The 24,497-nt window shown below is 41.7% G+C and overlaps 1 protein-coding gene across 1 annotated transcript; it reads left to right on the forward strand.

Moving 5' to 3' along the window:
- The first annotated feature begins 2,959 nt into the window (after positions 1–2,959).
- On the forward strand, positions 2,960–22,434 carry sptlc3 (serine palmitoyltransferase, long chain base subunit 3). The gene is made up of 13 exons (XM_068741580.1): positions 2,960–3,157; positions 3,434–3,568; positions 4,079–4,273; positions 5,179–5,333; positions 6,605–6,753; positions 9,754–9,878; positions 11,453–11,546; positions 13,827–13,932; positions 14,873–15,092; positions 17,747–17,873; positions 19,539–19,674; positions 20,135–20,264; positions 21,451–22,434. Exons 1-13 carry the CDS (start codon positions 3,056–3,058, stop codon positions 21,562–21,564), a joined length of 1,788 nt encoding a protein of 595 aa, XP_068597681.1. The 5' UTR covers positions 2,960–3,055; the 3' UTR covers positions 21,565–22,434.
- Positions 22,435–24,497: the final 2,063 nt, after the last annotated feature.

Below are 24,497 nucleotides of genomic sequence, written 5' to 3' on the forward strand. Positions count from 1 at the left end.
TCACTTATAAAGAATATTCACAAATAAAAAAAATAATTGAACGAGTAAGCGCACTTGGAGCACTCGGCCATCTAGCGACAGCATCTAAAAGCCTGCTCGCGTCTCAAATTTATGCCCGCATCACAAAGCAAAATATTGCTTGCTGGCTGGCTAAATGAGCACTCTAGTGTTTTATTTAGTAAGCGCATATACCTTTGTTTACAATTCAAGAAAAATCCAAAGAAGAAATTATTTGCAAGTCACATGAAGGGAAAAATAAATAATTAGTTAAGCTAGCAAATTGTAAGTCAGTTTGGATTGTTATTGGACATGTATTTAAGCAAAGCCTATTATTATACATGGCATTCCCATGAAAGCAGTACAGAGGAGATATCCCAGCAGGGGCTAAGGCAAACATATTACCTACATGATGATAAATCTTTTTAAGAAATTAAAACATCAATCAATATCAAAAAGCAAGCAACTTGAAAACATGAAACATGTTTGCTGGAGCAAAAAATTACAAATTTCCCTGAGGATGTGAGATGAACTTTTGGATCATTCTTCAAGGCTGATCATCTTTTGTTAAACTATCAGCTCAAGTATTCCTAAAAAGGTCAGGGCCAGAAACTACAAATGATTTAATAAAATAAAATAAATTTAATAAATATATGAATATTCAAAATGAATAGTGCAATCCATGCTGGCACTGCTAATGAAGCTTGATAGATGTGGGTTATATTTAGCCCCGTGGTAGAAAGAAATCCAGTAATGAAGGCAGGGAGGCACCATCCACTCCATTTGATGCTCTTAACTAAGAGGAGCTGAGAGCTGCGGATACTTTTAATTTACTAACTGCAGTAGTAGTAGTAGTAGTCCAGAATCACCGTGTCCCGTCTGCTTTGCTTAATCTGCAGCACCATGATCTCCCAGCTCTCCACCATCAGCCCATGTGATTGGCTCTCATGCAAATGTCAGCTTGTGTTTCCCACGCCCCGCCTGGCAGGTTTCTTGTAGCTATTACACAACATCAACCTTCCTCAGTCAGTGAAAAGTGAAGACAGCTACAGCAACGCTAATGATGCTTGTCATTCCAGTGTTTTCAGTCAAAACATCAAACTGCTCTCAAACAAGGCCTGATTCTACCACATTTTCCATTCAAATGAAGACATGCACCAAAAAGTATGAATTATGACTACGGCCTGCTGGGAAAGGTGGAAATGACATCTGTCAAATGGTGAACGGTTGTGAAAGATAGATTTTCATGTGTTAAACGATACATGTGGAGGAAAGAGATCAGACTGGCTCTAAACTATCCCCTCACTGTCTGATCCCACACCGCCATAAAGTGATAAGAGAATGTCGAGCCGATATTCATCCAGACACTTCCTGATCTTGTATCATAATGTTAGATGCACTTTCATTCCAAACACCAAGTCTCCCTTTCTCTTAACTCACTCATTCCTTGTGCTGTTGCTTCTACCCACATACAAGCTGTCCAAAACACTAACAGGTCAATGTCAATATAAATACAGCATAATAAAATCCTCATTAAAACGTATGGTTGCAATCTTCCCGTGCGCTGCAAGACCGACACGTTGGCACTGGCCTTTGCTAACAAACAATCTCTTGGTCTTTGAATGGAAAAGAAAATGCAAACGATGCAAAGCAGCACCAGATTGTCAACATCCTGTGAACAGAAGCAGGCTTACAAGGCTGTTGTGATTTGACCTATGTCAGCAACAGTGTGACACATCAGTAAATTACCAACTAGAAAGCTCTGCTGACTTACCGTAGCACCGGCTGCTGCTCTAAAAGATCTCTGTCCTCTTCAGCGGATGTGGAAAGCGGAGAGTGTATCATTCAATTGAACTGGACTGTCACAAATTACTGCAAGCTGTAAACCGAAATCTAATCAAACAAGCTGCATGCAATCAACGGAATCATCATACTACCCTCTGCACAGTTGGAGCAGTACAGAACTGAGCCCTCAGACCTGCGACTGCATGACATTCATTCATTATATCGTTCAAATGTCAGCCATCGTATGTCCAATGAAGTCTTTATTCAAGGAATTTAAGCCATAATCAATGTAGACATCCCGTAATAATGCTGTGAGCGTCAGGCCAGGAGCGCCGCTCGCTGCTCATGCATTTATGTGTAGCACTGTGACTGTATAAAGACAAAGCCATCGGGAAATAACCCGAGCACGTTTTCTACACTAACAAACCAGCAGTTATTAGTTAGCTGCTAAACAAACAACAACGTGAACCCGTATTCAGGTGAAATACAAGTACACATGTACATGTGTTTGTTGTATGCTCTAAATGCATCTTCATCTGCAGGTTTTGCAGGAAACGTGGCCCCCCGTCAGGTAAGGTATAGTCAGAATCAGAAATATTTGTACAGTAAGTATTGATCTCTTGGGTAAAATTAGGTCATGCTACAATTATACTTTCTTTCTGAAGCGTAAATGAAAAAAAAAAAAATTTCATCGCTGGACATTTTCAAAATATGTGCTGCATACTACAATAAAAAATATCAGTGTAACAATATTTAAACAAATATTTTAAATAAATAATGACTTACTTGTAGCGTGTTTTTGTCACACTATACTAAATTGTCACCCGGTTGACGGTCCTGTTTAGAAGTTAAACAATAAATCGAATAAATATAAGATCACATTAGCGCAACATTGACTGTTGACAAAAAAAAACAAATAACAAATAACAAGATTTATTTGTCAAGAGCACGATTTTTATTGAAAGTATAAAACAGTGAGTTCTAGTAAAATAACGTTCGTCAAGTTTTACTGTAATCAAACGGATAAAAATAAAACCATCGAACGACAGTGTGACGTGATGGGGAGTTTTTCCTCAACTTTCTAAAGTTTCATTTTTGAAAAGAAGAAAACAGAAAGGGGGAACAGAAAGTCGCCGCTTTGACAAGATGAAGTGAAGTGTGATGTTCAAACTGTAGGAGGCTGAGCCAAAGACGCAGAATGAGGAAGTCACCTTGGTAAAGCTCGCCGCCGTCAGGTGACAGCCAAACGCGGACGGTCGTTGCGCGCTGGAACATGGCGAGAACCGCGGCCAACGGCCAACTGAAAATAAACGCGACTCTGAATGGACTCAGAACCGAAGATGTCGCGAATAAATCCTCTCCCAACAACAGAGAGGTATGTTTCTCAGAGGCTGGACGAGGCTACAGCAATAATATTTGTTCACCAATGATTTGAATGAACCTGCCTTCACGTTCCTGACTCGGGTAATTCACCGCTTTATTAGAAGTGAATTAGTTACTTGGGGAAATGTGTTAGAACAGGGGCGCACACCTGTGTGACGTAAGGAAACTGTCGCTGTTTACCTGTTGTAAGCAATAAACATGCAAGGGGGGGAATAAAGAGCTCCAGAGTAAGAAGCTACAAAGAAAAGTTGCCTGTTTTGGTGTGTAGTTCCTCTTTGAGGAACGTGTTACAGAACCAGATGAACTCAGCGGCCCCGCCCCGAAACGCTTCCTTCATTCTGAAGCAGGTATTCAGTCGCTGCGTAAATGCGCGTCTCCAGATGAGCAGGCGGCGCTCGGCCAAGTGCGGAAATGCTTCGAAGTATTTAAAGTAGGTGACAGTTCATCAGGTGACATCATGTGTGACGTGGAGAAAACTGGCAAGAGACAGAAATATTTCTGAGAATCTTTCTAAATAGCTAATATAGTACACATAATAATAATAATAATATTTAGACATGACAAAAGACGTTTTAAAGGTGCCCTGGGGTCACTTTTGTTGTGTTTTGCTGCTTCAATTTATATTTAAACGTTAATATTAAAACATTTTAAATATATGCAACTTTATAGAATTTAGAAAAATGCTCATCAAGTACGAAGGTATCACTTGTGATGTTTCTGTTTTTTAAGTAAAGAATTTTACAATTATTCACGTGCGAAACAACAAAACGCATCGCGTAATTTTCCTTTTTTGCCTTTGGGTTAATCGGTGTTTTAACTGAAATCCTTTTGTTTGAATTCGAGCCGCACTAAATCCCGCATTTGTCTTTTGTCTTGTCTGTAATGTAAGACCGTTTGTTTTGGCCTCTTACAGACACACCGCCCTCGGCCTGATGGCGGCGGCTCCAGGCAGCCCAGGCAGGAGTCCTTTGAACAGGCACCGATGTACGTGGCTGTATTAACATACCTGGGTTTTGGCATTGTCACCCTGTTTGGCTACTTTAGAGATTTCCTCAGAGCCGTGGGCTTGGAGAAGTGTCACCTTGCCCAGGAAAGACAGGAACAGAAGGTAGGTAAAATATGCAGTCAGCACAAACGTAGGCTTAATTCATGCACGGATACACTGTCGACACGCATGCATCCAGACCATTACAACACAGGAGCACGCTTGCCTAAGGTGTCCCTTCATTCCGTTCCCTCCTAATTATTTCAATTTTTGCTCTTAAGCACTCTCTCTTCATGCTCCTCTGCGCCGTAACGTTGCCATGGGTGAGAAAGAACACCACAGAGAGCATTTGCTGAAGACCTAATTAAATCTCTTAGGAGTCACATTTCTTTGTTATTGTGCGTTAGATTTTAGGCGAGGCTGCCGCTGACAGTGGAGCTGTCATGGTTTGATGTCATGAATCCGAAACTCACAATTAAGATTATGTTGTAGTGAAATTTTATTTTCTGTTGCTTGAATTAAAAAAACAAAAAAAAGCTATGATGATATTGTGTTGTTATCGTCGTAGGGCAAGCGTGTCTACAGGCAGACACGATAAATGGTCTCTATGAGGAATACCCACGCAGGTTGCTCCGCCTCCGTAAAGGGAAGAGGAGGCTGTCTGCGTGCTCTGTGGCGATGACGGTTTCATCAGAGGGGTGTAATGAAGAGAAAGATCCAAATAATCTATGTATAGCTTTGTCAAGGGACGCCTGCGTGGTGCGTGCGGGCCGTAGCATCAAAGAAATCATCATCTATACTGTAGGTAACGCATGGAGCCTCTTGGACATCAGTTCTAACCAACACAACAATAGTTCCATGATGTTCACCACATGGATTGTCGATTTCTAGAACGTGTCTCACTTTTCATGTGTGATCAGAATTTAGGAAGTTGCTTTCACGGCTCTGTATTGCTCCACATCTCTGTGACATCCTGATGCTTATTTTTCTGTCCGGTTACTTAAAGTGATTCTTTGTTCTGGTTTCAGGCATTTGTTCCCCTTTATCAAGATTTTGAGAACTTTTACACTCGAAACCTGTACATGAGGGTACGAGACAACTGGAACCGACCCGTATGCAGCCTGCCTGGACCTGTCTTTGACCTGATGGAGAGGCTGTCTGATGACTACAACTGGACATTCAGGTGCTGCAATCCAGTCATGTATAAAAACATATGGCAGTGGGCCCATAGCCACATGCAGCTTTGGAACCTTTACATGCTTTATAGGTTCAAACAGAGCAGTAAGCACTTTTTTTCCTCTGGAGTTAGAAACTGTATAGAACACATTTGAGTGGCCAGATGAGGCTGCATAAAGAAAAGCACATGGGTTTGTGTAATCAGTTCAGCGAGGGCAGTCCGCTCACCCTTTTGATATACACATTAGATATTTCTGTCTCAGAATAAACATGCATTAACTGTACATCTATAGGAATTAATAGGAATCTGAGCAGAGCCATGGGGGAGGTAGGAGGCACAGCTTACAAAGAGGTTTAATGTGCCCATTTTTTTTCAGTACTTTAAAAATTAAGAAAATAGGAATAACAAATACTGCATATTTGTACAGTCAAATGCTTTTTGTTACCTTAAACAGATTGTTATTCCATGGTATATTATGTGAGGACATGCTATGTGCATCTCTGTAAACATTTGTTGTCTGTGGTCCAGACCAGAAACCCTTCATTACGTTTTCACAGTCTCTACATTTCTCCCAAGAATAATGCAAAATGCTTTGTTTTGCTTTTCTATGGCAGCAAACGTCGTCACAAATAGGTAGGGCTTGTTTCCAGAGCGTGTCTTCTTGATTCCTTCATTACTCATTACATTTTCATGTAGTTTTCATTATCACATTTATATTTAGTTCTAACTGACTGCTAGACTCAAAGAGCTTGTATTCATGCAAATCCATATTTTGTGTAGATAAGGGGGGGAGGGGGGGTCCTGTCATCTCCTGATGGCTCTTGTTCCAATAATTACTTGTCAAGAACAGAACTCCACTGATGATAAACAAGCTCATGATTAACAATTACTTTCATGTGGCCGTTGATTAATGTCTACCTCACCGAGGAGGTTGTGTTTTGATTTGTTTGTTTGTACACAATAACTAATGCATTTTGGGATTGCTTAAGATTTATTGCTACACTGATTACTTTTACTGTTAGACAAACAGTGAAACGATACTGTATCCGTAACTGATATTTGTAGCTGAGATAAAAAGCGATATGCTAAATTGTACTTTGTCTGCCCTTCGTGGCTTACTACGTGTTATGACAGATGCATCGTACATGCGGTCTTCCTTTGCGTTCTGTTTCTACTGAGAGTGAAGCAGACGTGTAGTGTGAGGTGTGCACCCTACTGAGTGCTGCTCTAGTTATAATAGCTAATAGCATAATGATTCATTCTCTGAATGCTTGCAGGTTAACGGGAAGGACGATACACAGTGTCATCAACATGGGCTCGTACAACTACCTTGGATTTGCAGAGAACAACGCTGATTTCCTGAAAACTGTGGTGGACAAAACGCTGCAGTACGGGGTTGGGGTTTGCAGCACAAGGCAGGAACTAGGTGAGTTTTGGGGTCAGTGTGTGCAGCTAAAAAAAATGTGACACAAATATATTCACTCTTAAAGCATTACTGGTGTCTCTTTTACTTGTTCTTAAAAACATTTCGTACGTGTGCACTGATTTGAACGGGTTTTTTTTGCATAACCTGATTCTGCTGAACAGGTTTATTATTATAAACCTGAAGTAAAAGATTCCTCGTCCCCTTTCATCGTTTGCCATCATTTATCGTCTTTTTCATGAATTATACTGCCTTCATGTTTTATTATCGTTTAGGGGCTGCAGTGTCATATGAATTATTCAGCCTTTCCTGAATTATGTACCATTTGGGCATATGCTGAGATCATTACATACTGGCCCACACTGTGGAGTGAGATGATATTACAGTGGGATGTAACATTATGAAACACCCTGGACATTGGGCAGAAAGCAAAAGGAATATATGTGATGGAAACATCAGAGTGGCAAGGATCAGATAAATTTAAAATCTTTTTTTTTTTAATCTTCTGATCTTCAACTCATCTTCTGATGCTGTTTAAGTGGTTGCATGTGTAAAACTGCTAGTTCTGGCATATCAATGATGCCGCAATGAAATCTGACAGTTTTCCTTGAGATGTGTGTTTATTGGTCAAAACCATAAACGTGGGTCTTATTGAAGAGACGTGTTTGGTAGTAGTTTCTATTCTAACCGTCTGTTGCCATCACGTGACGCCTCTGTGTTGCACTAAAGCAGACTAAGAAAGCGAGCTGCCATAAAACCTCACAGCAGGTCGAGTCTCTGCGCGGTGTTGCATGATGTTAAAGCGATCCCTGACTGCTTTGACAAATCGGTCTGAAAACACAAGAACATACCTCTACTACGTAAATACCTAGACAAAAATATATAATTATTTTTTATAAGATATAAAATCCACTTTGTTTGCATCATTCGTTATTCATTTATAGGATTTATATGTTGATTTATCTTTTTAAATGTGACTGTTAATCCCTGAATTTGCAATTGGAGCGGCTTAAGGAATAACAAGCGCATTTCCGATGGGCATCAAATGTTGAAGAGCTCGGTATCGGTGTAGTAGCACATTGTCAGTCACATTGAAAGCACATTTTCAAAATACATTTTTGTGCTTGAATTTATCAGTAGTCTAATTATTAAAAAAAAAGCCCACATTCAGTTAAATTGAGATTAGAAGTTGCCAAGACTGATGAACCATTATTTCACATGAGATACAAGTGTGAAATGTAGTCTCCATTTTTATTGATGCGAATGCCGATCCAAAGGCCACTGACTGCACGCCCTATGAATAAACAGCCATGTCAAACATTCATGGATTTGTCTTAATGGATAGCTGACTGTTCCTTCTTCTCTTTCAATCATTAACATAGAGTAAATCAAATTGTGTCATTAAATTAACTGGAGATTGTAACTGCAGCTATCAAAGCCACGGGAGTTGGTGTTTTGCCATAATGTGTGTGGACTAATGTAACATAATAAAGCTGCTGCTGCACCTGTCTGTTGACAGTCCAGTCAAAGCTGATGGTAGAAACGATCAACTCCTGCAGGCTGGGCTTTCCTTGTCTTGTTGTCAAGGCTTTGAAGAAAGACCTGAGTGATGGGTTTGCAGTGAAAGAGAGGAGTTTAGTTTGCATCTTTTTAGTGACTTTGCAGTACCTTTAATACTCTGCAACCATTGCAATGCTTATGGACCTTTTTTTCCTGACTCAGCTTTAGCAGGAAGGTGAAGGCGGTAATTCAGAGGACAGGTGACTGAGTTTAATGAGCTATGTGACACTTTAGGTATCAGTTAGCCAACTCGGGTGATTGAAACGAGCGAGATTTGAAAAGGATAATGTCTCTCTCTCTTACTTGGAGAGTATTGGCATCTAGATCAGGCCAGCATTAATCCAAATAGAGTATTTTTATGAAACCATTGCTAAATGCAATATGCTATTTGAAGACGGTGCTTGAATAAAGTACGTAAGCAACTACACCCGTTGGTGACTCCCTGCACTTATTTCGACGCCGAGGGCTGCAACAGCCAATATATTCTGATCAAAAAATTCTGAACATGCCAGCAGGAGCTTTGAGGCTAATGGTTGAGGAAATGTAGGAATCGATCTGCCTCGGCCTGATGAACAGCGACGTATGGGAGTCACAGAAAGACTGAGCTCCCTGACATTTATCAAGTCAATACATGTTTTCCTTTCCTTCCATTCAGTCATTCAATTTTTAAAAACGATTGCCTGAAGTACAATATTTGTAAACCAGGCATCCATTTGATTAATATTAATAAAGTTTTTTAAAATGCTGATTAAATATGCTAAGGAAATGTTGATTCTTTGATACGCTAGCCCATTTTACAGTCTCTAAAATATGGAAAATATGGAAAGGGTTGATATAGTGACTTGTTAAAGCAGCAGTCTTCAGCAGAAATTAGTGTTTGTTTTTGCATTGTGTTTGTGGAGTAGCTTTAACTCTGCAGTGTAATAAATGCTGTCTTTTTTTTAAATCAGATTCTTTCTTTACCGCTGTAACTACTGCAGTGCATTTGCAGTGTGGAGTGTGATTAATGCAGTAACATATGCCAGAACCAGCAGGAACAAAATACTGTGAACCTTTCTCTGCCTGTAGCTCACATTCTAGCGGTAATTCCTTCTGGATCACGGCAGCACTGAGAGAGACCCCCAATCCCAAAATCCCACTTTTATTGCACAAAGTAGAAAACACCATGTCAGGTGAAAGATTACAATCTGATCAATTTTCTAAGTGAATTCTGGCCTCCACCTCTCACACTGATTTATAACGACTGCTCCAGGATGATGTGCTGCAGAAACACTTCAGACCGAGGAAGGGGGTCAGGTTAGCCATATCACAAATAGAACCACATCTTGACTCTGGGACATTAGCAGCGCGGATACTGCGTGTGTTCCATCAAAATGTGTGATGTACAAGTACAAGATTAACCAGCTGGATCAGTGATCTTGTCTCGTGATCGCTGTCTTGCAGGTAACCTGAGCATTCATGAAGACCTGGAGCTACTTGTGGCTGAATTCCTGGGAGTTGAGTCTTCCATGACTTACGGGATGGGTTTTGCCACCAACTCAATGAACATTCCAGCACTGGTTGGCAAGGTTTGTGTTTTTTTACATGCTAAATACCACTCAGTACAGGAAATCCTGTTGGATAGGTGTATCATGAAGGGCAAAAAAGAGGAATGAACTGGACTTGTTCAAGTTTGAACAAGATGTTGAAGATGTTTCACCTCCCATCCAAGAGGCTTCTTCAGTTCTGAGAGACTGGGAGAGAGTTTAGATACTTATACTCTTGTTGCAGCAGAAAACAAAGAAAGGACCGAAACCACCAAGGCAAACAGACTCCCCATGAGTATTAGCATTTCCGTTATGAATGCTAATGCTCCCCGGCAGTCATAAGAAACCATCTATCAGCAACATACAATGCAGTATTGACATCTGTCCCTAAAATGCACAACCCCCCAACCACACCTGGATGCATCGCAGCATAACCGAGCGTTACCAGTCTCTCTGAACTGAAGAAGCCTCTTGGATGGGAGGTGAAACATCTTCAATCATACTTAGAACAGGTCCAGTGGATTCTTCTTTTTTGCTCTTCTTGATTTACCATGACCTGGATGACTGAGAACCTACACAGACATACATGGGTGTCATTTTCACAGCGCAACAGAAATTCATCCAAGCAGCCCTGGCCTTTGTTGCATATGGCCTAAATTAATGAGTAACGGTCAACTAAACTGACCATCTCCAATAAATTAAAATCATAATTAAACATTACAGCAGTTGGGAGGAGAAGGCCCTGGGCATAGATTCCTATCAGATGATTAGACAAGGACAGGCGGGTTTTGTTAAGAGCGCTGCTCTAGGGTATGATTACCCACACCGTGTCCTGTCTGCTCCCACAGACAGACACAGAGCAACCCACACCATGAATATATGTGATGGGGCTGGACAGGAGAAAGGGGAGGCTCGCTGCTCAAATGAGGACGGGGCCGTTTATGCAGGCCAGGAGGTGCAGGAGCCCCTTAGGCTTCGTCTCTCAGAGTAACCCTGCAGGGCCTGGAGGTCAACCCACTCGGCCTGCTCTATCCTGCAGGGACAGGCTGCACCAGGACGGGCCTCGTTCTGCAGGCAGAGCTACATTGGAGTGACAGCTGCTGGTAGTCCAGGGACCAAACTGAGGGTATCTGTCACTGGGAAGGTGTCAACGTACCCTCTCTGCAAGGGTTCATTCTAGCTAGCACAGTCCAATACGCTAATGCGGCATGGATGGAGGCGGGACAAGACGAGCTGTTCCGTTTGTCTTCCAAGGACACATTCCAAGGAATTATGCTATAATACAAACAATACAGATATTTTTATAGAAAATAAATACATATAGGTGGGTACCACACACTGCAGTGATTTTAATGTATCAGGTTTCACTGATGATGATTTACTGATGTAAGGCTGTTGAAGTATTTGTTATCCTGGTGTAGACCTCTACATCCAAAACACCATCGTATTGTCTCTGCAACTTTGACCAATCGTGTATAGTCTTGAAAATGGGCCGTAATCTCTTCTGTCATTGGCTGTAATGATGATGATGATATCATTTACTAAGTGAAGGAAGATGTGTTGCGCTAGGATGAAGGACATTTAGATGAAATCCGTTCTCCCCCGCTGATCTCCAGGGTTGTTTGATCCTGAGCGATGAGCTCAATCACACATCTCTCATCCTGGGAGCAAGACTGTCAGGAGCAACCATCCGGGTGTTCAAGCACAACAGTAAGTCTAGCGGCTCGTATGGCAGTCATAACTGCCCTACAGCAACACGCAGCCTTGTTCTCATTTGGAAGCAATGAGGTCTTGTGCTGTTTCAGTTTTCCACTTTTTCTGCTTAAAGTTTGTTGTTCCTGTCAATCAAACATCATTGATTGTTCTGTGGTGTGTTTGCTTTGCCACCACTGCTATACTATTAAATGATTACTTATATGAGATGTTTATAAAAAATATTTTGCATATTTGAATTTAGGTGATTTTTATCTCAATTTACTCCCATTCACTGATAATGCTGGACGTGTTTCATCCACATCAGCACAAATTGTTTTTCCAGTCGTACGGGCATATGCGTCCCTGAACACACATTTCCTCATTCTTTTAATCATCAAGCACTGTTGCTGCTTTGATTAACATGTTCATTTCTGCATGGCACAGGATTTGCCTTTGAAAAAACCTCCTTAACATTCTATGTTTAGAGCGGCAAATAAAAAAGCTTTAACGGTTTACAGTCACAAACTGTGTTTTATCCATCAGCAGCAGAGTGGCCATTTATTAGCATGAAAATGTCATCTGAGTTAAACTGTCTGTTCTCTATTATGTTGGCAAATTACAAACTGCCAATACATGACAAGGGGGGGTAGATGCAACCCTCACTTTGTGACTGGACAACCAGAGTCGGTTTAGGGCCCCAAGCGGATCCCAGACGTCTGTCTAAAGGCAAAGAGCCCCCCCCAGGCACTTGAGTGGCTCCCAGCACTATATATATTCTTTTATCAGTACGGGACCAATCATCACTAAGAAGGTCATTCGGTCATTTTCACCCTCACCTGGGAACCAGAGGGTGACCAGTTCAGTGTGGAGTGTGGTCTGGTAGCTGGAGTCCTGAGCACTGCCGATGTGCCCTTGAGTTCAGGCACTCACCCCCCTCCCCGCCGCCCACGCTCCCAGGGCGCGGCTTCATGACCGTTGTTGCATTTGTTGCATGTCTACAGGCCCTTTGTGTACCTTTGTTTGAGGTGATCTTTTAACAGAGACGGAACGGAACTGGTTTGTCCAGTCTGGCATTGTCAGATTGAAATGCTTCTCATAGTTCTAGCTTTTCTCTCCTTTCAGATAATGCATTTATTCATGCATCCAAAGCGTGAGAGGATAAAGCACTCTGAATATTCACAAATGCAGGTACAAGTTGATTGTAGAGCCAAAGAGGACCTTCCTCCTCCTCCTCCTCACCAATATTTCATACCAGGCCTCGGTTTATTTTAAATCACTGCTTCATATCTGCGCACACACAGCAGGGTGCGCAGCACCTTCACTGGCTCCTTCCGTATGGCCACCGCTAACTTCACATGTGCTCTGCTCTGAGTGAATTTATCAGGAGAGCACCTGATGCCTCCAAGTAAACCTGTTTTTGTGTGACATTATTTACATCTAAGAGAAATCAGTTGAACGGCAGTGGTACATCGAGTCCCCTTCTCATCCATCGCACCTATCCAATACTGCCATCTGCTGGTGATCACCGGATGGTCACTGCTACTAAACGTTGCCCGCTGAGTAGTAAAGTGGGGAAATGATTTTAATTAAAGCCAAGATTGTAGTCACTGTTTTAAATTAACCAGTCATGCAGCGTGAGCTGTGGAGGAGTTTTACACATCCATATTTAGCTTGGTCAGTAATGAGTCCAGGTGTTTGTTGTTTTTCTCAGGTGTTTCTTGACGATAAAGTAGTGCTTTGTGTTCTCTGGGAACGGCTCCGCCCTCTTGAGATTATTACTCTATTTTGTGGAGTTGGTTATTTTAAGATTTCATTTTACGTCCTGGATTAGTTCTTACTGAATTTGTTGATGTGCTGATGCAGCCTCAGATCCTCAGCCAGGAGCTGTTGGCCCAGCTCTGGGCAAAAGATGACCGGGCACATGCTGTTAAAGCCCCCCCACCTGCTCTGGAACCCTCCCCTGCCAGAGGATCTGAGGTTCACAGAATCAGCGTCATCTTGTTATTAATTTCTCTAATTATTGAAGTAATAAATATTCTGAAGAATATATTTGTATTGCCTGCTGTGCTTATTGCTGTATTTTTTGTTTTTGTTTCTTGGCTCCTTCCTTTCATTGATCTGCTTTTAATTGTGTACATTTCTTGGAAACTGCTATATAAATAAAATGTAACATCATAATTATGACTTACTATTGGAATCTTTATGCACATCTATTTCTTTCTACTTTGCTCTTCTTGTTTTCTTTCCTTAATAAGGTTTTAATTCAGATTAAGTTGCAGAGTTGTTTTCTGTCAGACATGCAGAGCCTTGAGAAGATGCTCAGAGAGGCGATTAGCTCGGGGCAGCCTCGGACATACAGGCCATGGAAGAAAATCCTCATCATGGTTGAAGGCATCTACAGGTCAGCTGCCATTGTACATCACACGCAAACACTCATTAGGAAAGTGTAGACACATTTATCTCAGGTTGTATGAGTCCCTGCATGAGCATCCAGGAGGACAGACTCCAGAATCCTTCCTTTGTAACCCAACGAGAGCTTCCAGCCTGTGTTTAGTGTGTGTGTGTGTGTGTGTGTGTCTCCCAGCAGTGAGCTATTCGAGTCTCAGTGACCCTCTCCATCTGCTCATTAGCTCCAAATCAAGGCCAAATGGAGCCACAGAGATTGACTTGGCTACACACCCAGCTCCAACTGTTTATCATGGCTATTTTCATTCCTCTTTTCTCCCTCTGTCTGCCAGCCTTACCCTACTTCTCGGTCCATTTGAATTAAACCATACCATTTTGATTTCAGTTAGCTGTTTTATGGCAGGTCTGTCGACAAACAAAGAGGATGGCCTTGAGTTCCTTATCGATGTTGGTAAATTTAAAAGACAGCTTGAATACACTTTAGTGGGCTGCTTTTATTACCACCCCTGCAACATAAAGAGTCAGTAAAAAGCACTGAGACGTCCATCGTTGTCCTTCTGAAACGCTGCCTTATGTTACTGCAGACATAGTCAGCCTCAGCAAAGATAGCAGGTCCTGGATCGCTCTATTTTCCAGCCGTACACTCACTCATGCTGTCCGTTTGCAGCCTTAAAAGGCTTGTGTGTGTGTGTGTGTGCGTGTGTGTGTGTGTGGGGGGGGGGGGGGGGTCAGAGAAAGAGGCCGGCAAAAAGATTCTTGGAAGACTGAGGTGTGGACGTTATGTAATATGCATTTACAGATGCACATATGCTCTCAGTGGATAAAGTGGGGTTTGGGTCAGAGCCCTTTCCTTTTGATCACTGTAAGAGTTTTATAATTGGTTTAATGTGTGTCCTTACTGTGAGTGTATTCTTTGTGTGATTCTCTGTTATTAGCATGGAGGGCTCCGTGGTGCGACTTCCTGAGATCATCGCGTTGAAGAAGAAGTACAAAGCGTATCTATACCTGGATGAGGCACACAGCATCGGCGCAGTGGGGCCGACGGGGAGGGGCGTCACCGAGCTCTTTGGTCTGGACCCAGCTGATGTGGACGTGATGATGGGCACCTTCACCAAGAGTTTTGGGGCAGCTGGAGGATATATCGCAGGGAAAAAGGTTCCTATGGATTTTACATATTATTCCTATATACCCGTGTGTGTTTCCCGAGAGATTCCTACCACCCTTTTTTAATTTTATTTTCACAGATAGGCTTAGTCACTCATCGCTTTCTGCCTTAAGTAGATAGTGGCTGAATTGACATTTGATCGGGGCAATTCAGAGTTGATTATTTAATTTAATTAAAAATACAAAAATGACTGAATATGTGATGAAATGGAGCGATAGAACCTGAAATGGTTGAGGGCAGTGTCGCTGCGATTCAAGCAAGGCATGACAAATTTGTACAGACAAAACTAAGTATAAAACAATGAAGTGAAGTGCTGATCGTGATGGACGCACCATATTTGTTTCACTGGTTAAATGCAATACATATTAACCTTTTGACTCCTTTCTAGCGAGGAGCTCAAATACTGTCTCCATGTTTTTTCACACAACTTTCTACACAGTGATTAGAGCTGGAGAGACTAATGCTACATTGCAATGCAGCAGGGATTGTGATTAACTTCAGTAGTACCTGAGTATTTTTACACCTGTTGGCAAATGAACAGTCACAGAGTAGAAGTGGAACAATGACAGTGGGATATTCATAATAAGAGGTACAGACAAGAGGCATAAATTTTTATATATATATATATATATATATATAAAGAAAGAGTTATAGCTGCTGGTTTTTTATCTGAGAAGGACATTACTGATGAAGTTCTAAGATGGCCAATTACTTTATTGGACACCCCAGAATAATGTAAAACAGTAACCTTTCCTGTCATAGCACGGCAGCTAAAAGAAAAGGCAGTATGTTCTTTTTTTTAACTATATTTTTAAACTAAAACAGCGGCGTTGTTACGCTTATTAGAAACACTCCCTTTTTTGAATCCTAGCCTGATCTCATCATCGCTGTTCCCATTTCCCTGCGTGGCAGTCCTAGTATAAAGGACTGAACTTGTAAAAACTGCGTTTGACCTGTAGATTCTCCATCAGGTAGAAACTAGTTTGTCGCTATGTAAAGTTGAGCTTTGTGAACCAAAACGGCTTTGCCTTAAATTTCAAAATGTATTTACTGAAACTATTCCAATAGCCCTGGCTATGTAAAAGAAAATAAATGCATTGACCTTATGATGACGGTCTATGCAACAACAATAAGTCATGTGGACCCAAAGCAGGTTGCAACAGAGCCTACAAATTATTTCAAATTCTATTTTCAGTTCTTGCAGATGTATGAGTCAATCATACACTCCATGAAACCCTCGACTCATGTGCCCAACAAATGTTCAGCGGGCTGTGACTCTGGCCCTTTGTAATTCATTTTTACTTCATTAAAAAGTACACTTTACTACATAACCACACCGCTTTTGGAGGAGTTGATTAGAAAGCAACAGAGGAAACGTCCATGCTGCTTGAATTAGGTATCGGTAGAAGGATCCTTCCTGCTGCTGCCTCATGTTGGCTCAGCCCTGCACAGCCATAATAAGAAGTTAACGCTGGCAGAGGTCCAGCCTCTTCTTGTGGCAGGCTTCGGAACTGCGCTCCAGATTTAACAAGACGACCTTTTAACAAGCATGATGATGTTTGATGTATGAACACTCTGCCTTGTTTGACAGCTGTTTGCAGTAAACTCCTAAAAGAAACAGGCAAGGAAAGCGAGCGAGAAAGCCTTCAGATTTGGTGTATTTGTTGTTGTGGTGAAATCCCCCCCAAATCCTTCATTAAGTGGATTAGGGTCGACCGACAAGAGACTTCGCAGATGTGTTCTGGAAAACATTCATGTTGTAGCCATTTTATGAGAGCACCAAAAATAAATTCTCTGACAAATACACCCCAAGCCTCCTGATTCACTTGAACCCTGTGCTCAAGACCTTGACAGAAATTAGCGTAAATGCACGTCTTTTTGACGCCAGTCCAGCTCTGAGTATCAGCGACTCAGAATTGTGGCCACCTTGTGGTTGAGGGAACATTTGAAACTGTCAGTCTGCACCACAGATGCGAGATGGATTTCAGACACGTTCTCTTAACTGGTTTATCTTGGTTGCGCTAAAATCCCGCAGAGCCCTAAAATGGTGAAAATCCTCCACCTTAAATAAAAACAGATGCCATTTTCTTATCCAGCATTTTAGCATTTCCCCTAAAAATCCCTTTCTCTCATGTGTGTGAGGAAGCCGCAGCCGCCGCCCAATGAGCACAGATGGCTGCGAGTGGGGATGGCGGCCAGACGGAATCTCCAGCTCCGTGTCATCACCCTGCACCCGCTGGCCACCGCATAGCCACCACGCAGCAGCCCATCACCACTCACACATCCATGGTCTGGAGACCCATGATTGGATCAGTTTCCTCTAATCCTGCTGTTCTCCGCCAAACACGAGCCAAATTGAACTCCTGCTGACATGGGCCCGACAGTCCGCATTCTCCCACAAATTACCCCTGTGGTGCTCTCAGCAGAGGGCAAAAAAACAGTTCCAGACCTGCTTGACAGTCAATGCCCGGGTGATAACTTATCCGATGTTATCATTTTCTCTCATATTGACGGGTTGTGGGTTCGATCCAGTGGCGCTAAAGTGCAGGATCACATCTGTGCTGCATAGTGTATCTGAAAATGGATGCTGAACGTAGCACGCTGCTGCATCTCCATTGATTGTTTGTCGTCACCTACATCACAGGAGCTGGTGGACTACTTGCGGATCCACTCTCACAGCGCGGTGTACTCCTCAGCAATGTCCCCTCCCGTCACCGAGCAGATCATACGTGCAATGAAGTGCATCATGGGAAAAGACGGGAGTACAGAGGGTGAGTGCCTGGACACTTTTCAGTGAACGCGGTCTTATTATCGGAACACATCTGCATCTTAACGGACAAACATTATGTCTAGCTCATAAAAATCTTAGCAGCTTTTCTATAATTTCTATGGAAACAATAGCAAACCGAACCAAGAGGGCAAGACCAATGTTAGCATTAGTTAGGAGTAAGTTCAGACCTGCAGGGAAAGACAAACAGCTGCTCGGTCTCAAAATGTGGTAGCAATTAAAGGGGTCTGCAGTGGTGGAGCGAGGCAGGAGGACGTGCAGTCCAGAGCACACGTGACCTTAGCGTGGAGGAAATCATTTTCATATGTGTGTTGTGAGGAATGCTGTACCTCTGAAAGGTTTCTGCTCTAATGGCATCTGACACAAGGGCAGGGAAGTAGTCATTACAAAACCAGTTGCAAAACTGCCGGAGCAATTCTTCTTGAGTTATTGGAGTTGTAGCTCTGCTAGTAGTGGAGATAGGAGGGCTAGTTAGTATCAAGTCAGGACATGCCGTGATGGCGGTAGCAATGGTGCATGAAGTAAAAGGCTCACACCAAAAGGAAAATATAAAATTCCTACTGTGTGGCACACGAGAACACACACATCTCTGCTGTAGATAGTTCTAGCAGGTTAATCAAGGTCTTCGAGCCTGGCGTTTGATTGTTACGGTGAATTCCAGTTTCATGCAGAGATGAGTGAGTTTCCCATCTGGATCTGAAACAGACATGCTTTGCATCTGACGTAGATCAGAGAAACAGCTTTTGTGGAACAGTCAGTCTTGAACTGCATAGAAATGAGGCAACACTGCAGACAGGCAAACAGATCAGCTCTAGCATCCGTCACAACGCTGTAAAAGCCCACAGTGACAACTAATGTCACTTTCACCCCCCTTTCTCTCAGTCTTCTGTTCCTCTCATCTTACTCACTCATGCTGAATTTCTCAAACTGTTTGCAGCTCTGATGTAGAAAAAAAGAAGTAGTAACGTCTACACATTCCCATTTACCCACATGATTTCAGGGTTTGGCAGCAGGTTTTTTTGACTTCCAAGTCCTCTGTCATAGCAGAGAGGAACAATTTACAAAATGGGTCCTGTACGTTTTGGCAGATGTCCGAATGTTTTCCCCCTTCTCTCTCTCTCTCTCTCTGCTGAGATAAGAGGATTTAAAGTGCTCTCTTCTATCCCCATGAAAGATCTGCCAATCTGTTCCCAGGTAATCAGAGGGAAACAGAGCTGTTTTCCAAGTCCAGCCCATGCCAAACTGCTGCAGCTGCAGCGCACCAGGCTCCCCAGTGATTCCCATTAGAAAACGGGGGGGACAGTTAGCGGGGTGGGCTTCTCTAAGCCCTTTGATTTTTTTTTTTTTATATAAGAAATAGACGTGATATCCATCAGATTCAATTTGCAAGCCCTTCTCTTCATGGAAGCCAACACTGAACCACCTGCTTCTCCATCTGAGTTGTTAAAGCTCCCATAAGGGGACTAGAATGGCCCAGATGGAGATGCAGGACTTGATGTGTGATGACACTGCAAAGAACTCTGCATTAGCTACTGCTGGCAGGTGCTGTTCCTCGCTGTAGGGGACAGAGGAACAATGGGCAGCAACTCTGATGAGTTGGTTCTTTACTCATGTCTCACATCTGATGGTGTTTTTGTTTTACTTGCAGGCATTAGACGAGTCCATCAGCTGGCAGAGAACACCAGATACTTCAGGGCAAGACTTAAAGAGATGGGCTTCATCATCTATGGCAACGATGACTCACCTGTGGTTCCAATCCTGCTCTACATGCCTGGCAAAGTCGTGTATGTACACACCTTGGATGGATGGATGGGCTTTATTTATCCCATATTAGGAAATTCCTGCATATGAATGAATACTAATGAAATCAGTGCAATAACCATGTGCAGCCAATTAGATCAGATACAATAAAAGGCTACGGTCAGCTCACAGGGTGCGAACTCTGCGTGAAATGGACAGCTAGACTGTGTGTGGGCAGAATGGGAATCCATCACTCGTCACCCAGTAGGCAACACGAGGATTGTTTTTGTCTTGTTGCTTGTTTATATATATGTGTATATATATATATATATATATATACATATATATATATGATGTCCAGAAAATGTTAACAGGTATTTGAATAAGCTGAAGGGAACAAGACTTCCTTGAGCAACACAAAATAGACAAAACTTGTAAAAGATCAATTTCTACAGTCATCTATGACAAACTTGATTGTTGTCTCTGGTTTTTGTTGTTGATCAGGGCTTTTGCTCGAGAGATGCTGCGAAGAAAAATTGGTGTAGTGGTTGTTGGCTTTCCAGCAACGCCGATAACAGAAGCCCGAGCTCGCTTCTGTCTGTCTGCAGGACACACAAGGGACATGCTGAACCAGGTACGCATTGCATTCAGGGGAGGCAGGTGAGGCCGTGCCTCACTGGCTATCAAATTAAATACTTATATTTATTCAGTGATTTGTACTGAAAGGTTATTTTCCATTTAACTCCAACAGTTTTAGATTATTTTTCACTTAAATTCACTGAATTTTCACATTTATCGGTAAAATTCTGGGAAGAGACGTGCGGTGAGGCAGCAGCCAGCTGAGTCTCATGGACTGGTCAATGACTCGGCTAACTGTGCTAACATGCTATACAGCGCTGTCTCTCTGTATGTCACTATTTACTATAGCCATATGAACTAAATTACTAGAGTTTATCTGATGTATGTAATAGTTGTTTTTTTGTCAACAACTGTATATGTGTAACGTGTTTATTGTGCTCAGCGATCATAAAACAGCTGGAAAAGAGGAGGGCGGTGAGGGACGCAATTTTCGTGCCTCATGGTAGGGGGCGCCCATGATCCCAGGGATTCTATTTGTGCCTTGTCTGCTGCAAAGTTACAGCTAGCTCCAATCTACAGCTAGCAAGTCAAATGCAGCGTTGCATCAAAATTTGTTCCTCAATATCTCGTTTGATTATTGACTGATGTTAATGGATTTTGACACAGTCGTGTAGGGTGGGGAGCTCTATCTTATCGGCAAATTTCATCTGGATCGGATAAGGCCAGGAAAAATATTACATTTTACATTGAAAACTCCATTTATAGATTCAAAAATCTGTTAAAAATACACATAAACTACGATTCACTTTTACTTTTGGTGGTTAGTGTATAAAGATGCCAAGAACGATTTAGAACATTTTGATGATGATCCAGATCACCATGTGGACGGTGTAACTCTAATTTGGAGGGGGTTGAGGTCTGTGCTCTCTGAGTGCTTTTCTAGTTAAATGTGGTTTTTTTTTCTGTGTACTTCAGTTTGTATTTGTAAAGAATGCTCATATGAAATGTTTAACATAACACGTTAACTGCTGCCAATCAAATGGTGAATAAGAAACTCTGTAGGTTCATACATTTGTAAATCTGATTATGATGAAGCCCGACTCACCAGCCATCAACCTCACCTCACCACACCTCACTGGCACACTTACACACCAACACGCATTCATCGCCAGCGTGTCCTCCGATGCTTCAGCTTTTCCCCACGAGTCACACACATTCTGAACCTGTTTCTTGGTCCTCAGGTGCTGCACCACCTGAACGAGGTGGGAGACGCTCTCTGTCTGAAGTTCTCACGACAGAAATATTCCTCTCGACCAGACCTTTTCAACGAGACAGAGTTTGAGCTGGGAAGCTGATACGACTCCCGACATCTTCCTTTTAGTGTCAAGGCTGAGTTTAATGAACAGCCAAAGAAGACCAACTGTTTGGCAGCTGGTACCTTTTATGTTTTTTACAGCACATTTATCTGTTCTTACTCTAACTTTTGAAATATTGAATACATTTGTTTGTAAATAATTAGATGATTTCACAACATTCTTTTGAATTAGTGTGAAACTTGAGTGCTGTGTAAAGTATCAGCGTTTTATTCTGAACAAATTTAAAGCACAAACAAACAACAAAAAAACCTTTTTTTTATTCATTTATGAATCTACTGATTAATCACACAGATTTTTCAATGAAAAGTTTATAAATGTATTTTTTCATGTTTTTTTTTTGTCGACATTCCATTTGGAAGCAAAATGATTCAACCTCAATTATATATGGAGTTTATTTTCTAAATGCGGCTTTTACTGAATACTACTGATTAATTTGCTCTTTTATGTGTTCCCCTTTGGTTTGCTGAATTTGATGAGTCTTCAGCTTTTTATTTTATTAAGATTTTTTTCCCCCTTACAACAAATGTTGCCTATAAACACTTCCTGTGTGTGTTTAGGAGTGGAAAGATTCTCCAAATGGCTGACTTCCCTTCATCCCAAGCGTTTCCCTTTCTGAACTGTCACATCTTGACACGTGGTTATTTACACTGCTTATGACTGAACTGACTGAGCTAAATATTACTCTGAGTTGTTCAGTGTGCTCCAAAGGGAACTTTTAATTAGATTTAATGATATGAGATGTTTTGAGTGCAACATCCCTTTAATCTCCAAACTGAAATGATAACCTTCCTATAGGTATTACATCATGGTGCAGTGTCTTTGATATTCAGTTAAATAAAAAAAAAATGAAATGTGTTTTGGCTTGTTTTGTGGTGAGACTGCTCATAGCCACCAAGTCACAACAGCGCAATTGTTGATGCATTAAAGACTCGATGGTCTCTTTCACACACAGGCTGCGTAAGAGCCGTGACGGTAAACATGCAGAGTATGCAGCACCTGAGCCAACAGAAATCTAACCTAGCAATTAGAGCTGAACTCTAAATTCTAGAGGTATGGGGTAATCATTTGATTAACACAAGAGGGATTATAAATGGATGATGAATGTGTTTTCACAATGTGCCAGAGTGGGTCCCGTCCACACTTGTTTGGCCTCTGCACTTGGCGTGTTTGTATGTTTTCCCTCCCCATAAACAGCATAATGATAACATGTGACTAAATGGAATTGAAATATAAAATGCAATCTATGGAGAAGGCATAGAGAAGGCTATATTTACCACAAACACAGATGTGAGAGACAAAGGGCTGAGAACGGTTTCGGAATGTATGGATATGTTATGCATCTGGACAACTTCTATATGAAAACGTACAGAAAGGAAGATGTCTGTCAGCCTGAAATGTTGTTTTCTTTATCAGCTCAAACTTTATGATTAATGTCACCAAAGCCAAGTGTGTATTGTGTTGTTATTTACGGTCGCTGCAGCAACAGCTCGAACAATACGCATCATCAAATTGCAGGCAGAGATAATACAAAAACACACTTTGTCCTTTATTGTGAACACATTGAACCAAAAATGTGCACGCATCCTGATGTGTTCAACATTTGTTTTGTTTTCATGCATTGTCCAAACTGCACTGTGAAGAGTCACGGTGAAATCTGCTCTGAAATAAGGATGGTTCTCATAATCAGAGGGTAACATGAGAAAACATTTATGTGTTTGATTGATGACGACACTGAAATTCATTGCTTCGATAAAGTTGACAGTGATGTCACTCCTGATCTGAAGAAAATACAAGAGTCCACAAGATACAGAAATTGTTTGCACAAGTTTAAATAAAATTTGACTTTCTGAGCCTTAAGGGCCACCACATTTTATTTTTTAATGGAATAATCATGGCTTCAATAACTAGAAGCTATAAAATCAGTTAAAGTCATTCTCAAATCTGCAATGTAATGATTCAATGTCCCGTGAAGATCTGGAGGAGAATGAAAAAGGTGGTGTAAAATGTATCTGGGTTTGATGTATTCATCGGGATGTCAGTCATTCATGTGCGTTCACTTTCACTTCTACTCTAAATGTGAATATTGTTAAATGCATGGTGGGTTTATAGCAGAAGACAGATGTGTTTCTGTAGGGTTTTACCAAACCCTCTTCCGGTTCTTGTTCTCCATAGTGGGTGCGTAATCAATGAGGAGAATGTGGGTTAAGATTAAGACATTTATATAATTAACAGATCAGTACAATTAGTTCAGATATCAGCGCTGAGATTCCAACACAGCTCTCGTGCCCGCGCTTCATTGGAATGAAGACGCTTCCTGCTTCGTCCTCACGTCATTCTCTCCCCTGAAGGCGGGACTTTGCCCCAGCCAATCTAAGCCCATGTTTATCTGTGTTGTGTGATGTCACTGTTGTGATGCGTTCAATTGAAATCAGTCATTACAATAACAAACTAAACGTGGTGCGTCCCTGTTGTTCTGTCGGCATGTAAACACGTTGCGGAGTCCCATCTAATATGGAAATTCCCTACAGTGTAAAAGAGACCAATAGCTTGAAGTCATTCTCAAACATAACTCGTCGCAGGCCGAGCTCCCTTCTGATCATGCAGAGAGGCAAAGTCCGAAAGCGAGTGAGATTTAACAAACAGTTTTGAACAGCTGCTATGGAACTCATATTTGAAAGTATGAAATGAAATTTAGCTTGAGGGTGACCATCATGTTGATGGCTTGTTTCAACTATTCCTCTGGTGGAGATCATATACTGTAAATGCAATTTGATTGTCTGTAGACAATTAAGTTAAAGTGAATCCCTCTTTCATATGAAATAATTTGATTATTATGATGATGATGATTCTTCTGGGATGTTATCTGCCATCTAAATCCGTTTGGACTATTTACTGAATGAAGTATAACATGC

This window comes from Brachionichthys hirsutus, chromosome 7, assembly GCF_040956055.1.
Source record: "Brachionichthys hirsutus isolate HB-005 chromosome 7, CSIRO-AGI_Bhir_v1, whole genome shotgun sequence".
Classification (NCBI taxonomy): Eukaryota; Metazoa; Chordata; class Actinopteri; order Lophiiformes; family Brachionichthyidae; genus Brachionichthys; species Brachionichthys hirsutus.

What these genes read in the sequence shown, in the direction of transcription:
- sptlc3 (XM_068741580.1), top strand. Translation starts at nt 3,056, where the DNA reads ATGGCGAGAACCGCGGCCAACGGCCAACTGAAAATAAACGCGACTCTG. An exon ending in TTCCAGCACTGGTTGGCAAG is followed by an intron (nt 9,879 to 11,452) that starts GTTTGTGTTTTT and finishes GCTGATCTCCAG; the next exon opens with GGTTGTTTGATCCTGAGCGA. An exon ending in CAAGGGACATGCTGAACCAG is followed by an intron (nt 20,265 to 21,450) that starts GTACGCATTGCA and finishes CTTGGTCCTCAG; the next exon opens with GTGCTGCACCACCTGAACGA.